General features: G+C 33.3%; 1 protein-coding gene across 4 annotated transcripts in view; it reads right to left on the bottom strand.

Moving 5' to 3' along the window:
• The window catches only part of LOC129789830 (NPC intracellular cholesterol transporter 1), a 41665-nt gene extending 16915 nt beyond the window's left edge, over window positions 1-24750 (bottom strand). For 2 of the 4 annotated variants that reach the window (XM_055826887.1, XM_055826885.1), the window contains exons 1-5: window positions 24414-24738; window positions 14073-14282; window positions 13544-13700; window positions 7681-7754; window positions 5018-5426 (exon numbers count right to left, since the gene is read on the bottom strand). In XM_055826887.1, the coding sequence (XP_055682862.1) occupies window positions 5018-5426; window positions 7681-7754; window positions 13544-13700; window positions 14073-14282; window positions 24414-24515 (952 nt within the window). In that variant the 5' untranslated portion in view covers window positions 24516-24738. Of the gene's footprint in view, window positions 1-878; window positions 1014-5017; window positions 5427-7680; window positions 7755-13543; window positions 13701-14072; window positions 14283-24413 lie in introns of all 4 variants that reach the window. The other 2 variants (XM_055826884.1, XM_055826886.1) reach the window with 2 other exon arrangements.
• Between the last annotated feature and the right edge of the window lie 20 nt (window positions 24751-24770).

Below are 24770 nucleotides of genomic sequence, written 5' to 3'. Positions count from 1 at the left end.
TAGGTAATATTTTACATTTGGAAGCTCGCCTGAAGCTGACAGAGAGAGAAAATCAATGTTTTGTAAATGAGAATTTTGTGTGTTTTTGTGTGAATTGTGAAACGTATACAACAATAATAAATAATTCTGCTCTGGTGTGGAATGTGCATGGAAATTTTGGTCACGTGTATAAAGGTATAAGTTTAGCGACACAGTGTCTTTATGTTGTGAATCCACTATTCGTGATCCAAAAACATCCAAATGGTGCAACTATATAGAAAGCATTTCCTCACAAATCTACCAACAGACTCTTTCGCTGTTTTCCACAAAAAAAATGCGATAAAAAAGAAAATAAACAACACAGAGGTGCTCCAAGATGAATGGTCAATGGGTGTGTTGGTGCTAAATGATCCTTTTTATGGACTTAAATCCTTTTTCTTCTATTCGTAGCATTTTTTTGAACAACTAAATGAGTGCGAAAGTACATTGATTGTAACAAAAGCATGGAATGTTTTTTTCTTTCAGTGCAGAGACAACCACGAAATTGATGAAAAATGATGATTGTTTCTATGAAATTTATGCTTCTTTGCCTATTCTAAGCTCTTCTAAAGCTCTATGAACTTTTCGTAAGACTTTCACAAAAGCTCTTCCTTTTATACTTTTACTTTTGAGCTTTTGACGAACATTTTAGCAAGAAAAAAAAATACATAAAGCAACATCTAAAACATCTAAAGGAGAATGGATTTTCTTCTAATAGACTAAACATAAATAATAAAATAATTAGAATATTAGAACAAATTCTAATAGCTAGACTAGAGTATTTTGTAGAGACATCAAGCTCTCTAAAGGGTATGTTAGATTTTTTTTGTTTTTTGCCTTATTGTATATAGAACACATACTCGATCTTTTAGATTGGAGAGGAGAATCTTCACGATCAGTCGCCAATTCTCCACTTGAGTGTCCACCAGCCAAACGACGTCCAATACTAGAACGCAGATCACTAGTACTGCCTTCACCACGCAACACCACACCCTCTAAATAAGAGCATTGAATAACAGGAAGAAAATTATTTTTCATTTGCAGGCTTTAGAGAAGATTTCTGTTTTATTCTTTTTTTTTATTGGGAAAGATTAATTAGTAGAAAGGAGAGATAGAGATAATTAAAGCTCCCTGTTTCTCTTGTTATTAGAATAGAACGAGAAGAGATAGATTTACTAATAGAGATAGCATATAATAAAGCGAAGAAAGAAAAATTCTAAGGAGAAATAAATAAGCCTAAGATATCTATTTTTTACATTTTTATTTCTAAATTAGTTTAAAATATTTATTTTTTCATGATTTATGTAGAATTTTGATAGTATAATAAGGTATTGCCTTTGTTCTGAACTTTAAACTAGCTAGGACAATTGTTAACGCGTACGACTTACAATTCATCTGCATTGGGTTCAAATCTCGGGAAAACATTTTTTTTTACTTTTCTTTTTGAACATTGTAATTATAGAAAACATTTTTTCTCGACGTTTCTAAGCTTATCTGTAGGGAAATATTGTGAAATAGACCTCTGGAAAAATACTATTGAAAAATCTTCCATTCCTATTGATTTTCCACGTCAAATAATTGACAAATAAATAAAATCTCAAACACTCAAACTAACTACAAAGAAGAGATTAGCTTTTTCAGGGATTAAAGCTACTTATCTTATAAAAGTAAAAGTATTAGTAACAATGTAAGTATTCTATGTAGAACAAAGAAAGATGACTAAACTCTAATATTAAGTTTCTTATCACCCTGGCAATTGAAAATTTTCTACATTGAATAAACTTCGTGATTATTTAATTATTAGTATGAAAACATCATACGACAGAGATTGTTAATCAGTTCTAAATTGAGATTATTCATCATGTTTTTTTTTCACTTCATTCTTAACACGAATACGTCTTGCACAGTGCAATGTCATTGTGAAGTTATTTAACCTCCTTTTGGGGCACTATAATGTCATGGAGGAAGGGAATTATAATTTTTATTTTATCTGATAAGTGCAAATTGATTGCTTTATCAATTATTCCACCTGTTGGCTGAATGAATGTTGCTTGCTTTTTTTTTCTCGAATGATTCAAACTCCTTTCATGCAATGCGATATGGTGGGATAAAAAGAATTCGGCATAATTGTCAAAGAGAAAATCTACGTGGTGTGCTTGCTATCTTTGGGGCTGATTAATGAGCCTTTCTCCGTAATTGTAAAAATAGATGATAAAATACCCTCGAAGAGTCACTCAAGGAAAAAATTACAGTCATAGGCATATGAAGTAGTAAAGTATGTTGCGCAAACAGTGACAAATTTTCTGTGCGTCTCTGTGCCTCCATTTCCAAGGAAAATCAACACAAGGCAGAGCAATTTTTTTTTCGCTAAATAATGTAGAAGGTAATAAATACTTTCTACAATGGAACCTCTACAATGGGTTTAATGATAAGACGCCAAGATTATTCAATGGCGACACCATCGAGAATGTAATAATTTGAACATTAAAAGATGATGATTAATTTTTTTTCTTCAACGTTTTGAACATCTGTTCCAGCAATGCTAAATTTTATCAAACGTTTGCGGCCTTATCAATCACAGGTGTGTAATTACACTTGACGAAAATTATTTAGTAAATCTCACCCAGAATTATTTCGTTTTCCGACATTTTTCCCAAAACGATTATTTGCAGATTAGACAGAAAATTTATTTATCGATAAGGGAAGTACGAATAAAAATGTTTTTTTTTCTTTCGCCGTGCTTTTGGGGGCCTATCATACAGTAAAATCTGCATGATGGGGATTTGATGAGTGAAGCTTTGTCAGTGATTTCTGGGTGGGAAAGGTAAAAATGAGGTCAACATGTGGGGCTTCTCCAACACATTGTTTTATATGAATTGACATCTCATTGATGATACGATTATGGGGTCAACCCGCATTGATTTATTATTTGATGATGCGCCTATAACACTACATACTTTCATTTTCTTCTACATCATCACTCCACACATTCCCCGTCAAAAGCGACGAACTTTCCCCACACGATCAATGCTCCAGTTCTTTATTTAAATTCTTCACTGACTTCTGGAGCATTTTATTTTTTTGGGAGTTGGCAACAGAGTCAAAAAAAAAAGAATTTGGTTCGTAATGATTTTGGCGAATCAAAGTCTAATAATATAGTAGTCTTCTCAATGAATTGATAACGAATGAATAAGAATAGTGGGCAATAAATTGGGAATATGTCTAGCTAGAGAGTGAGAGAGTGAGGGCAGAAGGTCATCTAACTTGTCTATCGCACTATCGCAATTTACTTCGCATTTGATGGACAATTTGTTAGATCATTGATTTCCAAGAACTTCCCACACACCCCAATCAGCACAATGGCCCGGATCAGGTGTTTCCAATGAAGGATTTGTTGAATTTATTTCTGATTCAATTATTTTTAACTAAAAAAATTGAAGAAACATCGAAATTTAAGAACTTTTGTGTCTAAGAAAGACTAATAATCATGTAAAATATATTTAGAAAACAATAAATTTCATTGAATTTTGAAAATGTCTAAAGTGTTAGGAAAGACGAAATTGGCCAATGTGTCCTCGGTTGAAGAACCGTCTCAATGGGTAAAATTCACTAGTCAGACAATCTTAAGTTTTCTTAAGTTTCTTAAATTTTTCTGAAGATTATTTAAGCTTTCAGAATATTCTTCAAATTTTCTTAAGAATATCTTAGGTTTTCTTAAGTTTCTTTAAGAAAAAACTTAAAATTTCTTAGGAAAAATTTAAGATTCTTAAGTTTTTTTTTAAAGGAAAACTTAAGATTTTTTAAGTAAGTCGAGCACAATGCATATTTTTGATGATTTTTACGAATTTTAATGTCAGAAATAGATCAGAAAAATCATCGAAAAATGTGCATTTAGCCCGATTCAACCTGACTGAAGATAGCTTTAGTTTCGCTTAAAAAAACTTAAAAATCTTAAATGTTTATTGGAAAATCCTTAAGTTTTTTTCTTAAAGAATCTTAAGAAATATTATGAAAACTTAAGGCATTCTTAAGAAAACATTAAGAATCTTAAGAAAAACTTAAGTCTTTCTCAAGGAATCTTAAGTCTGTCTGTACAGCAAATTTCACCCAATGTTTAATAGCTAAAATATCTGTATTAGCGCTAAGGCAACACATAAAAACATAAAAACAAATTTAAATCAACTAAAATTAATTTTCTTTATTTCCTTAATTTTAAACACCTTTACCAGGACACCCTGTCTCATATATAAACATCTCCCAAATCGTAACTCGATGTGTGACACAAAATCGAACCAATTTATCTTCTTTAGAGATTTTTTTTCCACCCATCAAATGCATTTTCGATCATTGACTCCCATCTCTCTTAAATCCCATTTAATCTATTTAATTTTCTCACACCATGCTATTTGCAAAAAAAGCACGTTTTACAAGTGAAAATGATAAGAAAATCTCTCTATTTGCCTATGGAACAAAAAACCCGCGTATTGGGGGCAGGGGAAAGCAGCCGAGAGGAAATGTGAACGGAAACACGTGATGGAGTTTAGTAATTTGCAAAAGACGATTGAAATTGCCTCTCATCTCAATTACACAGTGCCGCTTTATGAATATTTCTCTTTGCTTTTCACTCTCTTATGTTAATACCCTTTGGGAGTTAATAAAAAAAATAAGAAAAATATTATTCTCATGACGACTCTGGTAGGTCTCTCTGTTTTGGGTGTTGTAGAGTAGTCAAATAATATTGGACTGTGTTTCTGTATTGCCAATTCGCACTCGAAAAAAAAACGGAAAAGAAGTTATAAATAGAAAACTATAAACACGATGTTTAGTGTGGCTAAAAATAAATAATATATGTATTAGTACGCGAGGGGGTTAACGTTGGAGGCAGGGGCAGGTATATGGCTAGTTTAGCTGCCTCGCCACGCGTTGAGTTTGTAGGACAAAAGGGGCAAAAGGATTTTTTTATAGGAAAATGAAGATGAAAAGTTTGACGACTTCTTACCTGGACGCGATGGGAAGAGGCAGACACCGATGAGAAAGAGTCCCGTACCGAGGATAAAGACAATCAGCATGACCAGGGCGTAGGCGTCGAGTCCGAGGACATTTAGGGGTTCGGGTTTTGGTGGGACGGGCGGTGGTTTGGGGCACGAATCCTCGCAGTCGGCGCACGCACATGCCGGTGTTTTGGCATTCAAACCCCGATAGCATGGCACAACTTCGGGATCGAGTGGCGTGAACCCATTCACGGTTCGATTGTCCGCCTGCCCGATGTAGTTTATCTGGAAGGGAACATACGTATTCCCCTCTTCGTCGCCCATGTAGTGAAACCACTTCTTTGCACTACAGCGACTTGCCCCATACTCGCCACACATCAAATCCAGGGCCAATTGACCCGTTGATGGGACAGACACCTGTAAAAAGTTTTGCGCGTCATTAGTTTCCAGGTGTTTGACGCTATCTTATCTTTACCACTTTTCTGTATCAATTCCTTGCTTCCTCCCTACATCACCCTTCTGATAAAGAAATAACTAACTAACTTTGGGTGTGATGAATTTTTAAGAGGGGCAATCATTTCTTTTTCATCGATTGTTTTATTTGAGGTGAATCCCCTAATCATGGAAGAAAAATTCCATAAGATAAGTAATTAAACTGACTTCCTTAGGAACGTGTATTAAATAATTTAAACGTGGGAAATTGTGTCTAAAATGGCCAAATTTATTTTTCTTACAAAATATTTATTAGGAATTTTTTACTTGAAATTGTTTTATGAAGCGTAAAAAATATTTTTAAAAAAAATAGAAAACAAGAATAGAGGGCAATTAAAAGCTTATTTCAGAGGTAAATTCACGATTTTATTTCTTTTTTAATCATGATTTATTTATTTTTCAAGACATTCCGGAGATGATTCATCAGGCTTTCAATATTTCAGGAATTATCTTCAATTATATTTTTTTTATTAAAAAGATAATTAAAGTTCAATAAAAATCTTTGACGTTAAAGGAAGTTATTTAAGGGGGGTCTCTTGGGAAAATTGTTAGAGTTAACACATATTTTATGTTGCAATTTTTGGGGGTTTTTCTTAAACTTGGTTTTCCGATGTTGGTTACATTTGTAGCCTAATTATTGAAGTGTAAGAAAATCACTTTTCGCCATCTTAGATGAGACGCCATCTTGGGATTTTCCGACTTTTCCACAGAACAGCCCTAAAACACAAAGGTAGGTTTTTCTCAGGATCTACTGGATGGATTTTGATGGGGTAAAAAGCAAATGAAAGGGGAAATACGAATGCAGATTTTGATGTAGCGGAATTTTGAATTTCCGTTCTGGGGCTGAGAAAAGTGAAAAAACGTCAAAAATATCTGAAAAAAGTCACATTTTTCCACTTTTCTCAGCCCCCATCAAAATCCTTTTTACCCCATCAAAATCCATCCAGTAGATCCTGAGAAAAACCTACCTTTGTGTTTTGAGCAAAATCTCAAGATGGCGTCGCACCTAAGATGGCGGAAAGTGATTTTCTTACTCTTCAATAATAAGTCTTCAAATGTGACCAACATTTGAAAACCAAGTTTAAGAAAAACCTCAAGAAAAATAAAAACATTGAATTTCATCAGCTCTCAAAAGAGACCCCCCTTAATGTATATTTATAAAGATATTTCGAAGATGATTAACTTGCTTCATCAGGCATTCATTATTTTAGGAATTATCGTCTAAAGAAAAGTTTTAAGTGTTTTAATAAAAATAAGACAAGAATTTGTTGAAATATTCAAAGTTTATAAAATATTAGAGGAACGTGGCCCAATTAGGACCTCTAAAGACCTTTTTAAATCCATTATTATAAAGAGCAGAAAGAGCAGAGTTAAATGGGCTTTAAAATACTACAAAATTTAAAAATATTGCTTTTTATTTTATACCATTTTTTCTCATTCTGCATGGACCTTTTGAGGTCCGAATCGGGCCACGTTCCCCTAAATATTTATATATATTCGGTTAGCTCTTTGCCCTTTAAAAGCAACATAAAATATATTTAACAACCCCCATTTTAATTTTCCAGTCAAGAAATAAAGTTCAAAGAAAGGTTAAAATATATTCTTGAACATTTCCAATAGGAATTCTTAGAAATAAATAACAATAAAATAACATTTTCAAGCCATGAAAATGAGAAATTGCTCAATTTCTCCTTCCTTGAAGTCCGCATTTAGACACATTTCCTCTCACAGGACAATTTTCCTGGATATTTATAAATATAATTCACAGGAGATATTTTTGTTTGCAATGGTCCAATGGTTCCAATCATAATTTTCAAGGTAAATCTAATAAAATTAATTACAAACATTTTGTGTTTAAATTCTTTGGTGCAAAATGCAAAAAAAAAAGAAGCTCATGGTTGCCTATAAAATTTTAATCACCCCCAAATGCTTCTATATCTCCTAAAAATTCCACATAACCATCACACGAAAAAAAACTCATATCCGGAATTTTTATTGGAATTCGCGGGCATCTATATCTTCGTATAGACAATCGCTCTTAAAAATTCTTCTGTGTCTGTTTACGTCGCCACAAAATTAAGTTTGCTTCAAAACACATTCTTTGTAAACATTAAAAGCTCGCGTTGTAGGTATTTAGTGATGCAAAACAATGCGTAGTTAATATAGAGGGAAGACTTACTTGTGAACAGGAACTGAAGGTGCCATTCATATATTGTTCAGTTATATGAAGATCAACTTCTGTGATGTACTCCCCTGTGGGCGATGGAAGAGAAGAAAAAAGAAGCAATGTGTAAAGTTATAATTGCATTTTATTCGCTCATTTCCTCGCATAGAGGAATCTTATATTGATTTTCAAGCCAATATCAAGGCGAGACATGTAGAGAGATAAAATTGTGTGAATGAAGCGAGAATGAAAAATAAAAAAAAGCTCTGTGTGGCAAATGTTTTCCACACTGAACACATTTTTCCACGCCGCAAGGTCAGTCTTGACGGAATATTGGTCGCATTTTTTTATTTTCTTCATAGGCCTGCAAATTAGCTTTCTGCGCGCCTCCAAAAAATCCTCCAACTCACTCAACAAGTGAATCCTCTTTTCTCATCTTTTTGGTGTTGTTGTATTCTTCTCGTGTTGGACTATTAATAAACCTTTTTGGCAACAACTTCCCCAAAAATAATATTTATCCTCTATCTGCATATTTCAACAAAAAAGTCTATTCTTAGATTACAATTTTACTTACAAACACTCTTCAATTTTCCACTTTTCTCCTACAATTTCAAGTGAAAGTCATGCTGGGGAGTCTTCTTTTATTCGAGTGTTTTCTTTTGATGAAAAAGAATTTCGCTACTTTCATTCTATTCTACTTATATAAACGAAATTATAGAGCTTTGTGAAAAGAATATTGATTTTCTCATCAACAAAATTCTGCAGTAGACAAGATGAAAAACAAAGATGAAATGCAATGAAAAAAACTTGATAAATTCAACGCGTAGGTGGTACATCAACTAAATATTTGTTTGTATAACGAGAATTTATGCATACCACCCTAGAGAGAGCTTTCATAGAGTTACATATTTGCATTGAAATGAAAGAACTTTGATGTGCGAGGGATTTAATGTAATTTCAACGAATTTCCTGGAAAACACCCCCATCTGGGACAATTTTATCACGCGCAGTTTTCTCATATCAAAAAAGAAGAAAAAACTTTCATGTACGTCACTTAATAAAATTAAACATTAATGCATGTGTGTGACCTCTAAAAATAATTATATAGCAATGCTATACATCATATAGATAATAAGAAAAGTTCTTTAGTAGTTGCTTTGAACTCTTCTCATATCCATCTACCTTTATTAAAGTTTCAAATTCAATTTTCCATTCGGTATTGTTGTTCATTCAATATTAATAAATTAATATTTATTACACAAAATGTTCAAATTGTTGGGTAGAACATAAAACCAAATTGTTTTACATTAAAAATTCAGTTTTCAATAAAAAAATATTAAATTGAAAATATCTCAATTAATTTTATTTTTCATTTTAAATAAAAGCAATTTCCCAGAATTTTTTTACGTTTTATCACCTCAATTGCTTTATGAAAAAAAAAAATAAAAGGATTAATTAAGTACCTAGGTAGGTATTTATTTTAATTATTTTCACTACGTTTTAATGAACCTCAGAGACTATCATTAATTTTTTTTTTTTAATTGTTTACGTCTGAAAAGGATTTGTATTTTATTGTAAAAAAAAAAATGATTAAAGATTTTAAACGTAAACAAAGTTTTTCTTTTGATTGGAATTTCCGTTTTTTTTTTATTATTCATGTAGGTTATTAACTACATACAATAGACTGTGCTTAATTGGCAATTTCATTTATTTAAAATTTTGTAAAAAAAAATGTTTTTAATAAAAGATTTAAAATTGTTTAAAACGTTTCTTTTTTTTACTTTTTTAAGTAGAAAAAAATATGTTGTACCGCGACGTTTATTTTTATTATCTTTGGATATTTTTCTGGATTTTAATTAGAGTTATTTTTTTTATAAAATATTTTTGGTATTTAATTAAGTTATTTTTTTTTAGTTTGAGCTTTCTTTATTTTATTTGACTCTATTTATTTGTTCTTAGTTGAAAATAAAAAAAAAACCAATAACCTTTTCTTTTTGCTTAAAAAATAGAGATACCTATCCTCTAAATTTTTAACTTTAAGGATCATATTTTCTTAAAAGTAAAATGAATTATGTTAAAAGGAATTAATTAAGTGAGTCTGGCGTAAAAGTTTAGAGGTCAAAAGGAGAAAAGGTCTCCGTCCGGTGAGCGCCAGAGATTTTTCATTTTTTTTGCTGAAAAATCTTTTTTTTTTACTTACGTTCACCGGACGGAGACCTTTTCTCCTTTTGACCTTTAAAATGAATTGTTAAAACTTTTAAGGAATATCAAATTTTAATAATTTTTAATAAAGAATTAAATTTTTTAATCAATTTTGAAGTCATACTTCGCAAAAAATATTTAAAAAAAAATCCTGGACTTATCTGTATTAATTCATTCTTTTATGATAAAAATTAAAAACTTCAAAGCTCCTCCACAACTTTCATTTCTATAGCTTTATTCTTATTCCAAAGAATTCTTCAATTGCACAAAAGAAATCCCCAAAAGGTAATAGGAAGCTACTCTGAGATTTCTTTAAAATGAATCAAAATTTGACCTTTAGTGTCAAAGCTTCACCTTCTGAGGTGTACTTGATGTACCATAATTTTTGTTTGCAAATCCCTCCCGCAACCAAAATGTTTGCTTTTGATCCAAAACTTCTTCTCATCGCACATCAAGAATAAATATAATTCGAAACTTTTGCCGGGGAATGAATCTCAAATTTCTCCATGTCTTTGACATCTTCCGTGCGAGATTTTAACATTCAAAACTTTATTCAATGAGAAGCATGTTTGGTGAACTTTTCTTCAATTCATCTCTCTCTTTCTCTCTCGTTCATCATCTCTTTTGCTCATTTATTAAACTTTGGGGTTGGTTTTTCGCATTGAAAGCATGAATTTGCGAGGTCACGAGTGCATCGTTATAGCCCAGCTAACACATAATAACTTTGACTTTACTTACTATTTATTAACGTTATAATAACGTTAGATTATCGTAAAAAATGGTCAAAATTTCGTCATTAGCTTACTAAATTCTAACGTCAGAATAACGTTATTATTTGGTAAGTAAAGTCAGTAAAAATTGAGGCATTTTTAGTCATTTTTCAGAAATCAAAGTTTTAGTCATTAAAACATTACAATTCTATTTGTAGATGATCAAAAAGCTATTAAAAGACGTTTTTGCTTTATTTACTTCAATTTTTTCGCTAAAATTCAATTTTTTGTGTAAACGTTGGAATATCGTCAGAAGTAAGTCATTAAAGGTCAGTGAGATGAAAAATCAATCATTTTTTCTATCATCAAAAACTAATTAAAATGGCATATAAATGCATTAAAATGATTGTTTGAAAGAGAGCAAATCGTTTTAGAAGCTTTTTTGACCAGAAGAATCTCATTTATTATATAAAAATATACTTTCAATTTCTTCCCTAACAACGTCAGTATACCGTAAGAAAGCACAAAATTTCTGACCCTCCATCAACTTTGGCCAAAATTCCTGCCGAAATCTCAACGTCAGAATACCGTAAGTATACTTACCCTCCACCAACCTTTGGTGTTGAGGAAGAGACAGAAAGAGAAAGACTGCGTGGGATATTTCTTTTTTGTATTTCTGCACTCTTCTTTTGACCTTTGACAGGCGTTTGTTTTGGTTTAGGTTTTTCACGATTTTCTTGAATAAATCAATAAAAATGAGCAAAATGATCAATGAAATCGTTAAAGGAGATCATAATGAGGGTGCGCCAGGTCTTGTTCATTAAGAAATTCGTCATTTATTGCCGCTATTTTAGTATTTCGCGCATGTCATATAACAATAGGGAAGAATGCTTATGCGGGTGACCAAGATTGTACGTAGGTGCCTTGGAAGACCATTTCAAAAATTCCCTAAGAGAAAACAAGCGTTCAAAAAGGGACATCCAAACGTAAGGAAATCCGCATAGAATTTCTTAAGATTCAAATGTAAACCTGTCGCGAGCACAAAATTAAGAATAATTAATCTGTTTTCTTTTCAATAAAAAAGATCACAAAAATATTTTTTTCTATTAGACCCATAAGATCATTTGATAGAAATGACTTTTATCAAATTCTTGCAATATTTTCCTACAATTTATTTCAAGTTTTTTTTTCTAGAATAAGAGAAAAAATACATTAACGTACATATAATGTATTGCATAAACTTTAATTGCCAAATCTCACATTTTTCTTTTCAAAATAAATATTTAAGGTCCTTAAAAACCCTAAATTATTCCCAGGTAGGCAATTTAATTGCCCTTGTTTTGCAGTTTACAAGGGTTGCTCTCCTTATCTCTTAAATGTTTATTGCAGGCTTGCAGGTCATAATCCGTATAAGACAAAATGTATTAGGCTGTTTTCATTTTGGGTACACACTTTTAAAGAAATATTTCTGAGAAAATGGGTTCAGGTAAAAACTTGGTTTCCTTGAAGATTAAGTAATATTTAATTTGATCGCATTTAATATGTTTTCGTTTTACATAAAATAATTTACTGATGCACACTTTGCTTTTTGATATACAAATATATGATATCTATTTAAAAAAAATATACCTAATAAAATTTATAAAAAAAAGCTCTTTTTCCTCTACATTATATATCATTTTGTTCATTTTAACGTTTCGGCCAAATACAATATATGTGACAAAAATTTTTAAGCTACGAGATATGGCGTAGATTTAAGTGTCCGGGAGTATCAATAATTTTTATAGCGAAATTCAGGATATTTAATTGCCTTTGAATCAAGCCGGGTCAGCATTTTAAGCAATAGGAAGGATGTCTAAGACATTTTAAATAAGCAGTAAAGGCAAAGTCTATTTTCCATCATCAGAAATATTTCAAAAATTTTTATAAAAAATAATTAATTTTTAATGAAAGGTCCATTTTAGGTTCTTTTTGACTTATTTGCGACGGTAAAGTGTTTCGGCATATAAATTTGAGATATAGGAAATTTCGAAAAAAAATTATAAATATTCCTTGTAAAATATACCATATTAATAAATATGGTATATTGGTAGGGAAATAGAGAAGACACCATTATCCTATGCTACCATGTATGCTAGAGAGAGAAATATGTTTGGGAAATTTTTTTTGAGATGCCATGTCAAAAATTTCCCTTTTTGGTCTCAAATTTTAAAGGTCAGTACAACGTAAGAAAAAGGTCAGAAATTTCTTCCAACAACGTTATTCTGACGGTGTACTGACTTTCAACGTGGGTCTTTTTTATTCCCCATTATCACGTAAAATGACTTATTTTTGACGAATAATCAACGTTATTCTAACGATCATTTTCGGCACATTAGACTTTATAATGACCTTTTGTGCCGACTGGGAGAGAGTCCATTGCTGTGTGATGAGGAAGGTATTAAATATAGCTAAAGGAGAGGATTTCCCATTTGAATTGGATCCTTTTTCAACAAAGTTCCATGAACTTTGAACTCGGGGGATTTTCCAGTTTGGGTATTAATGGGAAAATGGCATTTATTTCGAGGAAAATGTTAAGGGGCTTGGTTGTGTTGAGAGGGTTTTAGAGTGTTTTGATCCTTAGAGTTGCGAGGAAGTTTCCATCATTTATATTTAATTCGCAAAAAGGAATGTATTACGTGAAATTCCGTGTAAATGTGTCTCTATCTCTCGTTTATATATTTTTGAAAGTCAATTTTCTAGTAGAATGATGAGAGAGAATTTAGAAATTCAGAAACACAGAGGATTAGCATGTATTTCCCTGCGCGCAGAAAGGCATCAATAAAATTATAATTAATTTTTTTTTATTCTTCCTTCGGCAAAGCTTTTTGCAAGGCAAAATTGCAAAAAAGCACGCAGAGTGTTTTCTAATAAATTTTAATGGAATTGGAATTTTTTTATGGTGGAATTTTCTGTGTGTGACTTACCTTTGTCCCCTTTTTCCGTGCTGATCACATTAATGAATTCAGATTGAGTTCTGCTGCATGTAAAATCACACATATGTTTTACGAGATTTGTCATACAGGACGGACATCGCTTTAAGAAATTGGCAGCCAATTCCACATTCTTATTTAACGTATCAATCTGCAAAGAAAATTCAAATGAAGGAAAACTTTTAGGCGGAAGTTCCTCTGCAGTCTTAATCTGCATTTTGCAATCCCGTCGCGTCGCCGTGTGTTCTTCAATCAAATCAATTTTCCCTCCATTTGACCTCAACAAATTGAATTAAGTGCTGAACTTTTCGTGTTCATCTTCTCATGAGACAATTTCCCATCATTGTTCGTCTCTCTCTCTCGGTCTTTTTATTCGCCACACGCCGCATATTGTTGCCATTGTATTGAGAGTTTGAAATTAAATACAGCCCGATGATGGGTTAATTTAATTCTATCCCATTACGTTTGTGTCTGCACCCTATCCGCGCCATAATATACAATTTTCAAGCATTCACAGACTCACCATTTCTACATCACAGCACGTTGAGGTTCCTTCATCCTGAAGGAGATGCCCACACCATTTGGCCAGAGCTTCCTGACCCTTTGTATCCAACTTCTTCGGTGCACCATTGTACGGGCAGTATTTTTTATGTTGTGTCAATGGATCCACAAAGCACACACCATACCAAACGCATTGTCCCTCCGTTGCGTTGTTACTCTCCTGGGTAGTCACCTACACAATGTGGCAATAAAAAGATGAAGAAAAAAATAAGAAATAAGGCATTAAGACCAATTTGAATAGAAAGCACGTTGGGCATAAAAATAAATTGGATTATTTAATTTCCGTACCCCATTTCCCCACATAAACACACCATCACCGCACATTTGCAGCATGGTATGGGCGAATGAATTGTTGTTGTCAACAGAGCTTGGGCGCCATGCCAAGTTATCCCATCACAACCATCATCCTCACGTGTTGATGAGGAAGGACAGAGCACTTGAGCATAGAAGCTGTTATGCTTCATTGGTGGATGGTTTATTTTTAAAACAATATTTCCCTAAACTCAATGGGAATCAGCTCTTATATTCAATCATTCCTTTGGCTAATTTTTTGGGCGATTTTTGAGAGAAAAAAATTGATTTTTCTATCCTTTTTTTGTCATAAAGAATAGTTTATTAGCATCCAAAATAAACAGAAAGACTTTAGAATATTTTTAATGGAGAATTTTCACCAAGCCTCTAAACAATTTTAACAGAACTTAAGAACAATCAAGAGAATAATCCTCAAAGAAAACTTCTGCATGAGAATAAACAACTTTTGACTTTCTCAGAATATTCAAGATCAAGACTCAAACACCCAGAAAGTATCTTCTTCGCAACATTTTAATCTCAAAGAATTAAATCAAAAAGCAAAGCAAATGCGCTGCAATTAATCAAGAACATTTTCTCATTGAATTTTACTTCCTCTTTGACTCTTCTATTTTGTTTTAAAAGAGTCCCGCCAATTTCTTGTGAAATATTATGCTTTTGTTGATAGAACACACGCACTTTTCATTGAGAACATTAAATCCCTCCCATTAGAATATTTCCTTGAGACATTTGGGAATTATTTTTGTGTCAACTTTCTTCATCACCTCTTTTTTTTCTTTCACTTTTTTTTTAATATTTAGGTCATCATACAATCTAAACGAGACACAGAGGTCAATTTGCACAGTCCTCGTGTGCTTTCCCTGCGGTAGCTTTACCGTCGCATTTTATCACAGAGTTGTGTGTGAGATATCCACTCCACGGGAAACACACGAGAGTGCCAACATGAATCTCAATACCCTTCTCGCGGGGGAATACATAAATTGCTATAAGGAGTAAATTGAAAAATTGCGTGTCAACGAGAAGCCACAATTGTTGACTTCTTCGTATTTTTTGGTTCAATGTGAGACAAAGGTTTTTCCAGTGGCATGATCGCACCTTCCACAGTTTTTGCGCCTCTGCGACGCATTTAATCATTCAATGATTGAAAGAGTAAAGAAATGTTTATTTTTGCATGTATTTCATCATTGGAAAAAAAAAAGAATTTTTAATCTGTTGTGTAGACAAAATAGTTAAACAAAACGTAGGTGGAATGAGAGAAGCTACACGAAAATATTACGTGAGATCAGCAAAGAAGTTTTAATCATCATTTGTGACTTCTTTTTAGGGTTCTCTCCACCCATTGTATTGACATAATTTATTTATTGTTTATCTAACTGTTGCGGAAAAGTTCATTGGATTTGTCTGCGTAAATACCTTTTTGTTTGATTTGCTCCACTGAGCGGCACGATATAAGTCTCTCTAAGCTTAGAGGGAAAAACCATTTGGGAAAATACTCAAGAAAACCAAATACGCTCTTTAGAAATAAATACATAGTTTTTTATTCCAAAGTTCTCGTCTATTTTTTTTTCTTCTTCCACCTCTTCAAATTGTGTTGATTCCACGCAACATTGAAGGAAAAAGAAAAAAATAATAAAGAAAAACTCTTTCACTCTCTCCCCCTCTCTGAGCTTTCCACAATTCTATTTTCCAACAACTATGTGGAAAACCACACGAATGTGGCATTCACGGGTTAGGCCACAAATTGGACGTAAAGGTTACCCAACCCAAAATCCTAACCATCAAACGGAAGCCAAAAAAAAAAGCTCTTCGACGTGCAAATTCAACTGAAATTTCAAACCATGAGCCTTGTGCCGCCGAAATGACCCTGACTCTGGGCGCCGTCGCATAGTTTTTCAAAGTCACACTCCCCACATAACCACCCTTGGATAGTTCGTCTCCCTCCCTTCCTGCCTCCCCCCTGGCACACACAAATACTACAATTTCCTCCCCCATCCCGCCCATGCACAATTTCCCAATTCCATCGTACTAAAAACCATATTTGAAGCTGACTGAGAAAATTAGAGCGAGAGAGAAAGAAAAAACCTTCCTCAAGTCACGATATGGCTGTAAGTGCAATTTCCTCCTACATCACCCGATGGTTCCGCCACCTTTCCGGGGTCAGAAGGGGGTACACACGAGGTGAAGTCGACGTATAGTGTGTGAATCAAAAACTGAGTGAGAATTATGTTTTTGGACGCGAGAGAGAGAAACATTTTGCTGGTGTTGCTCAAAATCATGACTCACACATTCTATCGATCGGTTTGCAAAATAATATTATTTGTGTGTGCGATTTTTGGTTTACAAAATCAATTTTTATATCTTCCCGCGCCTTTTTCTTTCCGGGAGAAAACAATGAAAATTCTTCATGAACAAATTTCAACGAAGCTCGTGCGATTTTATTTCTCACACACATGCCGTATAAATAATTTCTTGACCACAAACTCCTTGTGGAAATGCGCGAGAGATAGAATTTATAATAAGAATAATTTCTTTTTTATTTAAATTCTTTCTTTTATTTCATTTCATTGTAATGTTTTCTCATTGTTTGATGTCTAATTTGGGATAACAGAGATCAGAGCGGTCGAATTTAATTTGTTTTCTTTTTATATTTGGCTGAGAAAATTCTACAGATTCTTCTTTTACTAATTCTGTGGCGTTATTGTTGAAAAACAATGAAATTCAAAGAAATTATCTTGAAAAGCTTTGTTAAATGATGCTGTTACCGTTTTAGGATAGTTTTCTCTGGAGTAAGTTTAATTCCTCGGAGCTTATGCATTTAAATCATATAAACATGAAGCATATGCAGCATACCCACAAGAGGCATATAACAAAAAAAAACAAATTTTCTTCTTCATAAAATCTCTTTTTCAGTTATTTTCCATTTGCCTTTCCATGCTTTTGATGCATTAAAGTTTATCAAAAAATTAATTAATTTATCAATATTATCGTCTGTGACCATGTTGGCCATTTTATCAAATCAATATTTATTCAAGAAACAATTCTATTCTCTTGGAGTTTTTCTTTACTCCTTCACGCCATCAAAAGCACAAAAGTTGCCATACAATGAAAGAAAAGTATTTTAGAAATAAAATTAGAAAATCAATGCAGTTTAAATTAATGTTTCTTCTGAATATTTCAACAAGACCATTCATGAATAAATGAGGAGTCGTGATAGATGTGAAAGTTAATCCCTGATGTGAGGGAATCCTTGATCCTTCAATCAAATGTTGTGCATTTTCTTGGTCATTACGGAAAATTTCTTTTCTCATAAAATGTTGGATGAGGCACAGAAATCAATACAATTTAATATTATTTTGTAAATGTACAAAAGGCAATTAAACTTGACCACTTGGGGGATTTTCCGTGCTGAGGACACATAAGTTTTGGCTCGAGAAAAGCTTCACAATGACAAAAAAAACTATGTATGCAAAAATGGTAAAGAGCTTTGGACAGAAAATTGAATTAAAATTCAAGACAGGGATGGAGGGTCTCGCTGTGTGCCAATTTCTCAAAGTCACACGAACATGGGGGGCTACTCTGGGAGGATTTATGCTCCACACAAAAAAGAAACCTCAATTAGTGCTATTTGACTTTTATTGTTTGTGTGGATGCAATGATTCACTTTGGAATGCAACGCGACTCTGTGAGGGCGACTCCAGCAAGGAGAGATGTCAAGGGAAATCTGGAGACGTAAAAAATGCTCAAAGACGCTCAAATACTTTATTGTAATTTTAATTTTCTTATTCAATAAAGAAGAAATTGAAGGTGTTGCTGAATAAAGTCTACGATGGGCGAAAAAATAATAAAAAAAAAACAAATAAAGATTTTCTTCTCCAAGACAGATGGTCAAATATGAGTTTCAATTTAATAAAAAAAAATTCCGCGCAGTTTCTTGAACAACATCCGAATTCCTTTGCTGAATACTTTCAAGTTCTCCACGCGACCTAATTGAATATTCTAATTTCCAATAAACCACCAAAAACCTTTTTTGATTCTCAAAAACAAACCTCAAGGTATTCCAGTCTAGAAAATCCGTCATCTATTAAATAGACGTTCTACTTAAACATTTTATGCGCATCGAAGCGTTCCTTCCATATAAAAACTTTTTATTTCCTCCACAAGAATTATATATTGAACAAAATCCAATAGATGATTATATTTCCTTAAAAATTTCTCACATTCTTCACTTTCTCGAAAGAATTTCTTGTTTAGTAAATATTTGCTTCAACCATTTGAAGCTGTTGAAGCTTTATAATACAATTTCTTCCATCTCCCTTGCCGAACCATAAATAAATATATTTCTCAGAGAAATAATTTTCTGAGAAAATCATCTTTATATTTGTTTGAGTAATAAGAAGTGTTTCCATCTTGTGTGAAAAATTATTATTTTCGAGAGAAAATCAATTATTTTGGCACACTTTTTACTTTATAAACTTTTTGAATGAAGTGATGAATGAAATTTTCGTACAAACTGACCTAATAATTTTTCCTCTCAATCAAATGCGGTGTTTTCTCTTTTAATTTACGTACTTCTTTTTGAAAGAATAGTCCATAATTATATTTTCGTACATACTGATTTATTTGATTCACATGAAAGAGAAAAAAATCGTGAAGGTAAAAGAAAAACTTCTTATTACTTTTTGAGCTTCTTACGTATTTACTTGAATTGCTAGAGAAATCTTTGAGGGACCTCACTCAAGCTGTATTAAAACTTGCGTGCGTAATATACTGCGTAATTTTATAATCAAACTACTTTAACCCTTGAAGGATTTTACTGGACACCGTGGCCAATTAAACTTTTTCCAATCGTCACAGAACTAAAGTCTATTAAAAATTCTGTGATAAATTCTACATCTGTGGATAGAAAATTTCAATTACATCAAGATCATCGAAAGAAAACTTGGAAGAATATTTTCTTTTTCAGAGAAAATTTTTAATAATTTAAAAAATAAAAATACAAGATATTTTTAAGTCACACAAAACTACAAACTTTTAACGAACTATAATATTTTAGGTTATGTTTTTACGTCGTTTAACTACATCATTACACCATTAAATAGGGGACTTCACATAAAAATGAGAAAACGCGAAAAGAAATAATTCTCTTGACATTTTTCAAAGGCGAAATAGCACTTATTCTTCTATTTACTCTGATTGATCGAAGAAGGAGCAACATAAACAATCATACGTGCGGTACAATGTATGTAAAGCATTAGTCGCATTACAATGTAGAATTTTCCATATTTTCTTGCTTTTTCAGCGTTAAACAAGACAAATAGAAAATGATAATGAATTCAGAGACTGAGACAGAGAGCGAGAAAGAGAGAGAGAGAGCTTTTAAAGTAGAATAATTTTATTACCTACCACAACATTTTTGTCTCGTGAATTTTTGCGGAAATGTTAACAACTCGTCATTACTCGCGTAATTAAAGCTCTTTGTAATAAAACAAAAAAGCATATTTAGTCACATGCAAAGTTTCTTCTTCTAGAAAACTCAAAACTTTTCTGAGAGCCCAAAAAAAGCTTTCTGACGATGATAAAATGTTTACTCTTCACATTATCAGCTTCAGAACTTTCAATTAGCAAGTTGTTTTGCGAATTTATAAGAAGAAAAATTAAGAAAAAAAGTTTTTTCTTTGCTTCTATTTGAGTTTTATTCGCGCGCAGGTTGTTTTAGGCCAAACCATTTTGGAGATGCATTCCATTGACCACAAAATGAGCTCTTGAGCATTATGTTGTATTGCAAAATATACACGCAACTATGCTCCCCACCGCAAAATGCGATTTCTCGGCCAGGTAGAAATAGCAATAAATAAGAGAGAAAAAAAAACTATAGTCGTATGATCCAAAATGCTCTGTTCAAGGTATTTGAAATATCTGCTTGTATTATTATTTTATACCAATATTTTCTTCACACAGACACGGAGCTTTTTTTGCTGTATTTGAGCATTGCAAATGCTTGCAAACGCACGTGGATTTGTAAGATTAAAATGACGCAATGGTGGGAGCTTTGAGTCACCATCACCCGCGTTTAAAGTCTCGCGATTGTGTGTTTAAATTTATTCTAAAAAATGCAAAAATCAAAATGGAAATAGATAAACTAACAGAGAAATTATTTAAACGGCAAAAATTCCAAAAGTCTTCATGTCTCTGTGTGCTTGACTTTGTTCAAATGAGGTGAACAATTAGGAATTTTTTCTTCTGAGCAAGTTTTTCTTGATAAACACACCATTTTGTGCGAGAATCGTGACACTAATAAAAGTCGTCAGCTAAAATCTAATGAGTATCATTAAATACTTGAATTTTTTCCACCCTATCGCTTTGAGGAATTGTGGAAAATCATTCTGAGCCACTAAAACTCATTGTTTTTATCTATATGAGAGCAACGAATCTGCAGAACGCGCTAGCCTTTTGAGGTAAGTCTCGAGGAAGGCATGATTCTGCTCGTGATTCATCGGTGTGGCCTTAAATCAAAAATTCACTGGAAGTCGCGACCTTTTTTTTAGTTTTGCCCCGAGCATCTCAACCAGAAATCTTGAAGTGTCAAGAACTAAAATAACTTTTGCTGAGAAGTTTTATTAATTTTCCTTGCAACTCTTAAACATTCCCCATTCTCTAAATTGCGGAAATTTTAATAAATTCTTGTTTATTTAAAACCAGAAATAGTCACGCAAAGATCTTTAATTGAAAAACTTCCATTTTCTCTTACAATTCTGTCGCACATTAAATTAAATACTAAACTATCGCCATCTATTGAGGAAATTCAATCATGCAAATTGACAAAAATTCTATCCTTTATCATTTATACCACAAAATACTCCCTTTAATCATTTCTCAATACATTCAACAATTGTAATTGATAAAATGATGAGAATTCAATTTTCCAGCTGAAACAATTTCAAAAATTCCACTCAGCTTTAGCGCAAAAAACTGGATGTTTTGCTGAGAAATTAATTTTCATATTCCCCCTCATTTGGTATTCAAAATAAAACGCCAGCCTTATCGAGTTTCTTATTGTGAAAAATATGACTCATACGGTGTGGTCTTATCGCTCAATTTCTTGACTTTATGTCTTGGGAGATTTCTCACAAACTTCGAGAGACTCTTCTGAGCGCACAATGACTGGGTTTTGCCCATTTTTCATTGGAAAATGCAATTTTGAGTGACTTTTATCTCCATCACGTTGACTATCTATTTATGCGGGTAGTTTCAACAGGTGTTAGTGCAAAAAAAATCATCAAGAAATTCAAGGTTCGATAATTTTTCTCGTCTCTGTTCCTTCCAATAAATTCTGGAAGTTTTAATGAAGTGGGTATAAGTAATATAAATTAATTGATTGGGGCAAAGAAAATTAGGAAGTTCTTGAGTAATTTGTGCCTTAAAGAAAATCAAGCACATCTGAGGATGATCCCACAATACCCACAGAGAGTTGATTTAATTGGCACGTGGAGCTCAATGGAAAATTTCACCTCGAGGGGCTTGAAAATGCGGAGGAAGAAATGATTTTTTCCAATAAAATATGCATTCCCCATATTGCGCGTGTTTTATTGATGTGAGAAACAAGAAAATGAGGCAGCTGAATTTTTGCGACGTGCTGACGGGGTATTATGAGGAAATTCTGACCGATCGGGTGAGTGAAAGCTCCGTGAAAAATCAATAAAAATGACTCATCCGTCGTCATATACTTTTTAATTGAATTTCTTTCCTCACTTTGATCAGCAGAAAATTCTTCGTCGAGCAAAGCTCATCTCCGTTCCTATAAAATTCTCAGAATAAAATAAAAATTCTTTGATATTGAATGTCAGAGCGCAAAGGATGGCTTCAAAGGATGGTCTGGGCATGCAAAATCAAGTGCAGATTGTTCTTAAAAAAGAATTCATGCAAATTGTGATTTAGGTGGAGACTCCCTGCGGTTAGTTTGACCACATGAATTTATGCTCGCCCTTCATTGTCTGGAATTTCGTTGGGGACGCACACAGGGAGAGACTTTTCAAGGTGATCCCAATCGATGAACTCCCCGAAATGTCTCTCCCGGCACCACCACGCGCATCCGTCGGCGCGATTTCGCTCCAAAAATTAAATTATGATGAGGCTATTATTAAAATTCATGCACAAAAGTCGGTTGGACACTGCGAGGCGTTTGCAATCGATCGTATGACGTCAAGAATTTATCGGTCAGACGCAACAAAGGCTGCGGGGAAGGGTCTACACCACATTGTACTTGTTTGTGTCTCCCACAGATGACCATTGTGCAAAAATCTTCATTCGCTGGGCATTTGCTAATTGAATTTGCTCCACTCGCTCGCTTTTTTTTTCACTCCCTCAAGAGATGAGCCCAAAATAGACTTGGTGAAGAGAATCACAATGCGGGTCAATTAGAAAATGTCTGATAAGTGGAATGAAAATTCAAAAGGAGGAATAATAGAGGAACATTTTGCGCTAATAAGCGTAAAAAGCCAACAATCACTAAGCTGCTGTGAGATATTTTATTGGGAATTTCCATTAACAGGATGTTTAAATAATTTTAAATTGCTTTATTATCTTTAATTTTTTTTTACTACTACTACTGCTACTATAAAGGCTTTTTACAAATATAAAAAAACAACAATTTTTCATGAAATTATTTGATTTTAAGGAGAATTTTTGTACCTTTTCTAGGCTTTCTTTTAAAATTAACCCTTTCACATTTTTTGAGTCATACGTAGATCAAACATGAAACATTATATTTTGCAAATTTTTTTATGAATTCAATTGTTTTTCCTAGTTAGCAAAACATTCAATTCAGGCAGAAGAAGTCGAAGAAGACGTTTTGCTTGAAACATTTCTTCAGAGAGCATTCATAGAATAAATATCATGACAAAAGAGCAAATGTTTCAATGTTTTTGTTTCATGATGGACGTCAAAGGGTTAACTTAAATTTCTTTCTTTTTTTTAAAATTAAAAATTGATTTTTATGATTTTTTTTTCATTCAAAAATTTATTAAATTATTTTTTTTTAAACTGAACATTTTTTTTATAAACTAATACAATAAAACTTATTCTTTTTTCATTTAACCCTTTCGCGTCTAACGTGAAGCATAAAACCTTTGAAACATTCGCTCTTTTATTATGATATTTATTCTGTGAATGTTCTCAGAGGACTTTTCTCACTCAGAACGTCTTCTATGGCCTCTTTGCGTGAATTTTATGCTTTTCTAACTTGAAAAAACAATTAAATTCATAAATAATTGAAAAAATAAAATGTTTCACGACAGCGTATGACCCAAAAAACGCGAAAGGGTTAAAGCTCTTCAATTCAGTCAGACTATTCATTGATACAACTTTACTTTTCCACACTGAATACATTTTTCTCAATGACTGAACACCTCCCAAAATACCATCAAAACCTTCCAGAAGCTTCTGGCCAGCAAAGTGCGAACAATTGAGAGTTTCTTGAGGAATTTTTCATGCCCAGAAGAGCCGAAATGCCTCCCAGACAATTCGAGAAGAGTCAGATGAAACTCCGCCGTAAATAAAGCTTCTCAATGAGCAAAAGAATTCCAGTCTAGCCACCTCCGCAACGCATTCCAATCTTATCTCATGGGCTTTGTGTTTTGAATCATTTGAGCGGAAATGGAATTTCTTTTGCCTGCCATTCCAGGAGGGATTTATTCCTCAAGTCCGGAAAGAAAATGTTTCAGTGCGGAGACAACAATTATGGGGAGCTTTGGTGGCACGAAAGTGTTCTAAATTCCATGGAAAAATGTAAAGTAGGACACAGACCTCCCTATGGGGTGACCGGATAATTGTCCAGGAAGCCCGGGAGGGGGCAAAAAACTAGGGGGGTCTGACCTCGTGGAAGAAAATCAATTGAGAATGACGCAAGTAGTCCGTCTGTCGCCAAAACTCATTCCCACATGAATTGGCGCGTCTCAATGGGCCCCCTTTGTGGGGTGAAAGATCCCTGGATTCTCACCTGAGCTGCAGTAGTGTCCAACTGGAGACATAAGCAGATGGAGAGCAGACACAGGAGCCCCAGAGACGTCAGCCTTGGTCGTAGAAGTTTTGGGAAAGTCATTGCACTGCCGCCTTTCTCTCTATTTATTTTCAGTCCTTTTTGCCTTTTTGCAACACCAAACAACACTCCCCGCAGGCAGAGTCACTCACAGTTTGCACTTTTCCAGTTAAACCATCCACTTTTCACCATGAAAAATCATTATTTTCACACAAATTGTCAAGAGCGCAGTTTTTTTCTAGGGCGTCTTTTCTCGTGGAATTTCTCAACTCAAATGCGAAAATGTTGCGTTTGTCACTTTGACGGCGACCTCGGATG

Source organism: Lutzomyia longipalpis, chromosome 2 (genome assembly GCF_024334085.1).
Source record: "Lutzomyia longipalpis isolate SR_M1_2022 chromosome 2, ASM2433408v1".
In the NCBI taxonomy this organism is placed as follows: Eukaryota; Metazoa; Arthropoda; class Insecta; order Diptera; family Psychodidae; genus Lutzomyia; species Lutzomyia longipalpis.
This window is presented reverse-complemented; position numbering and strand designations above follow the sequence as displayed.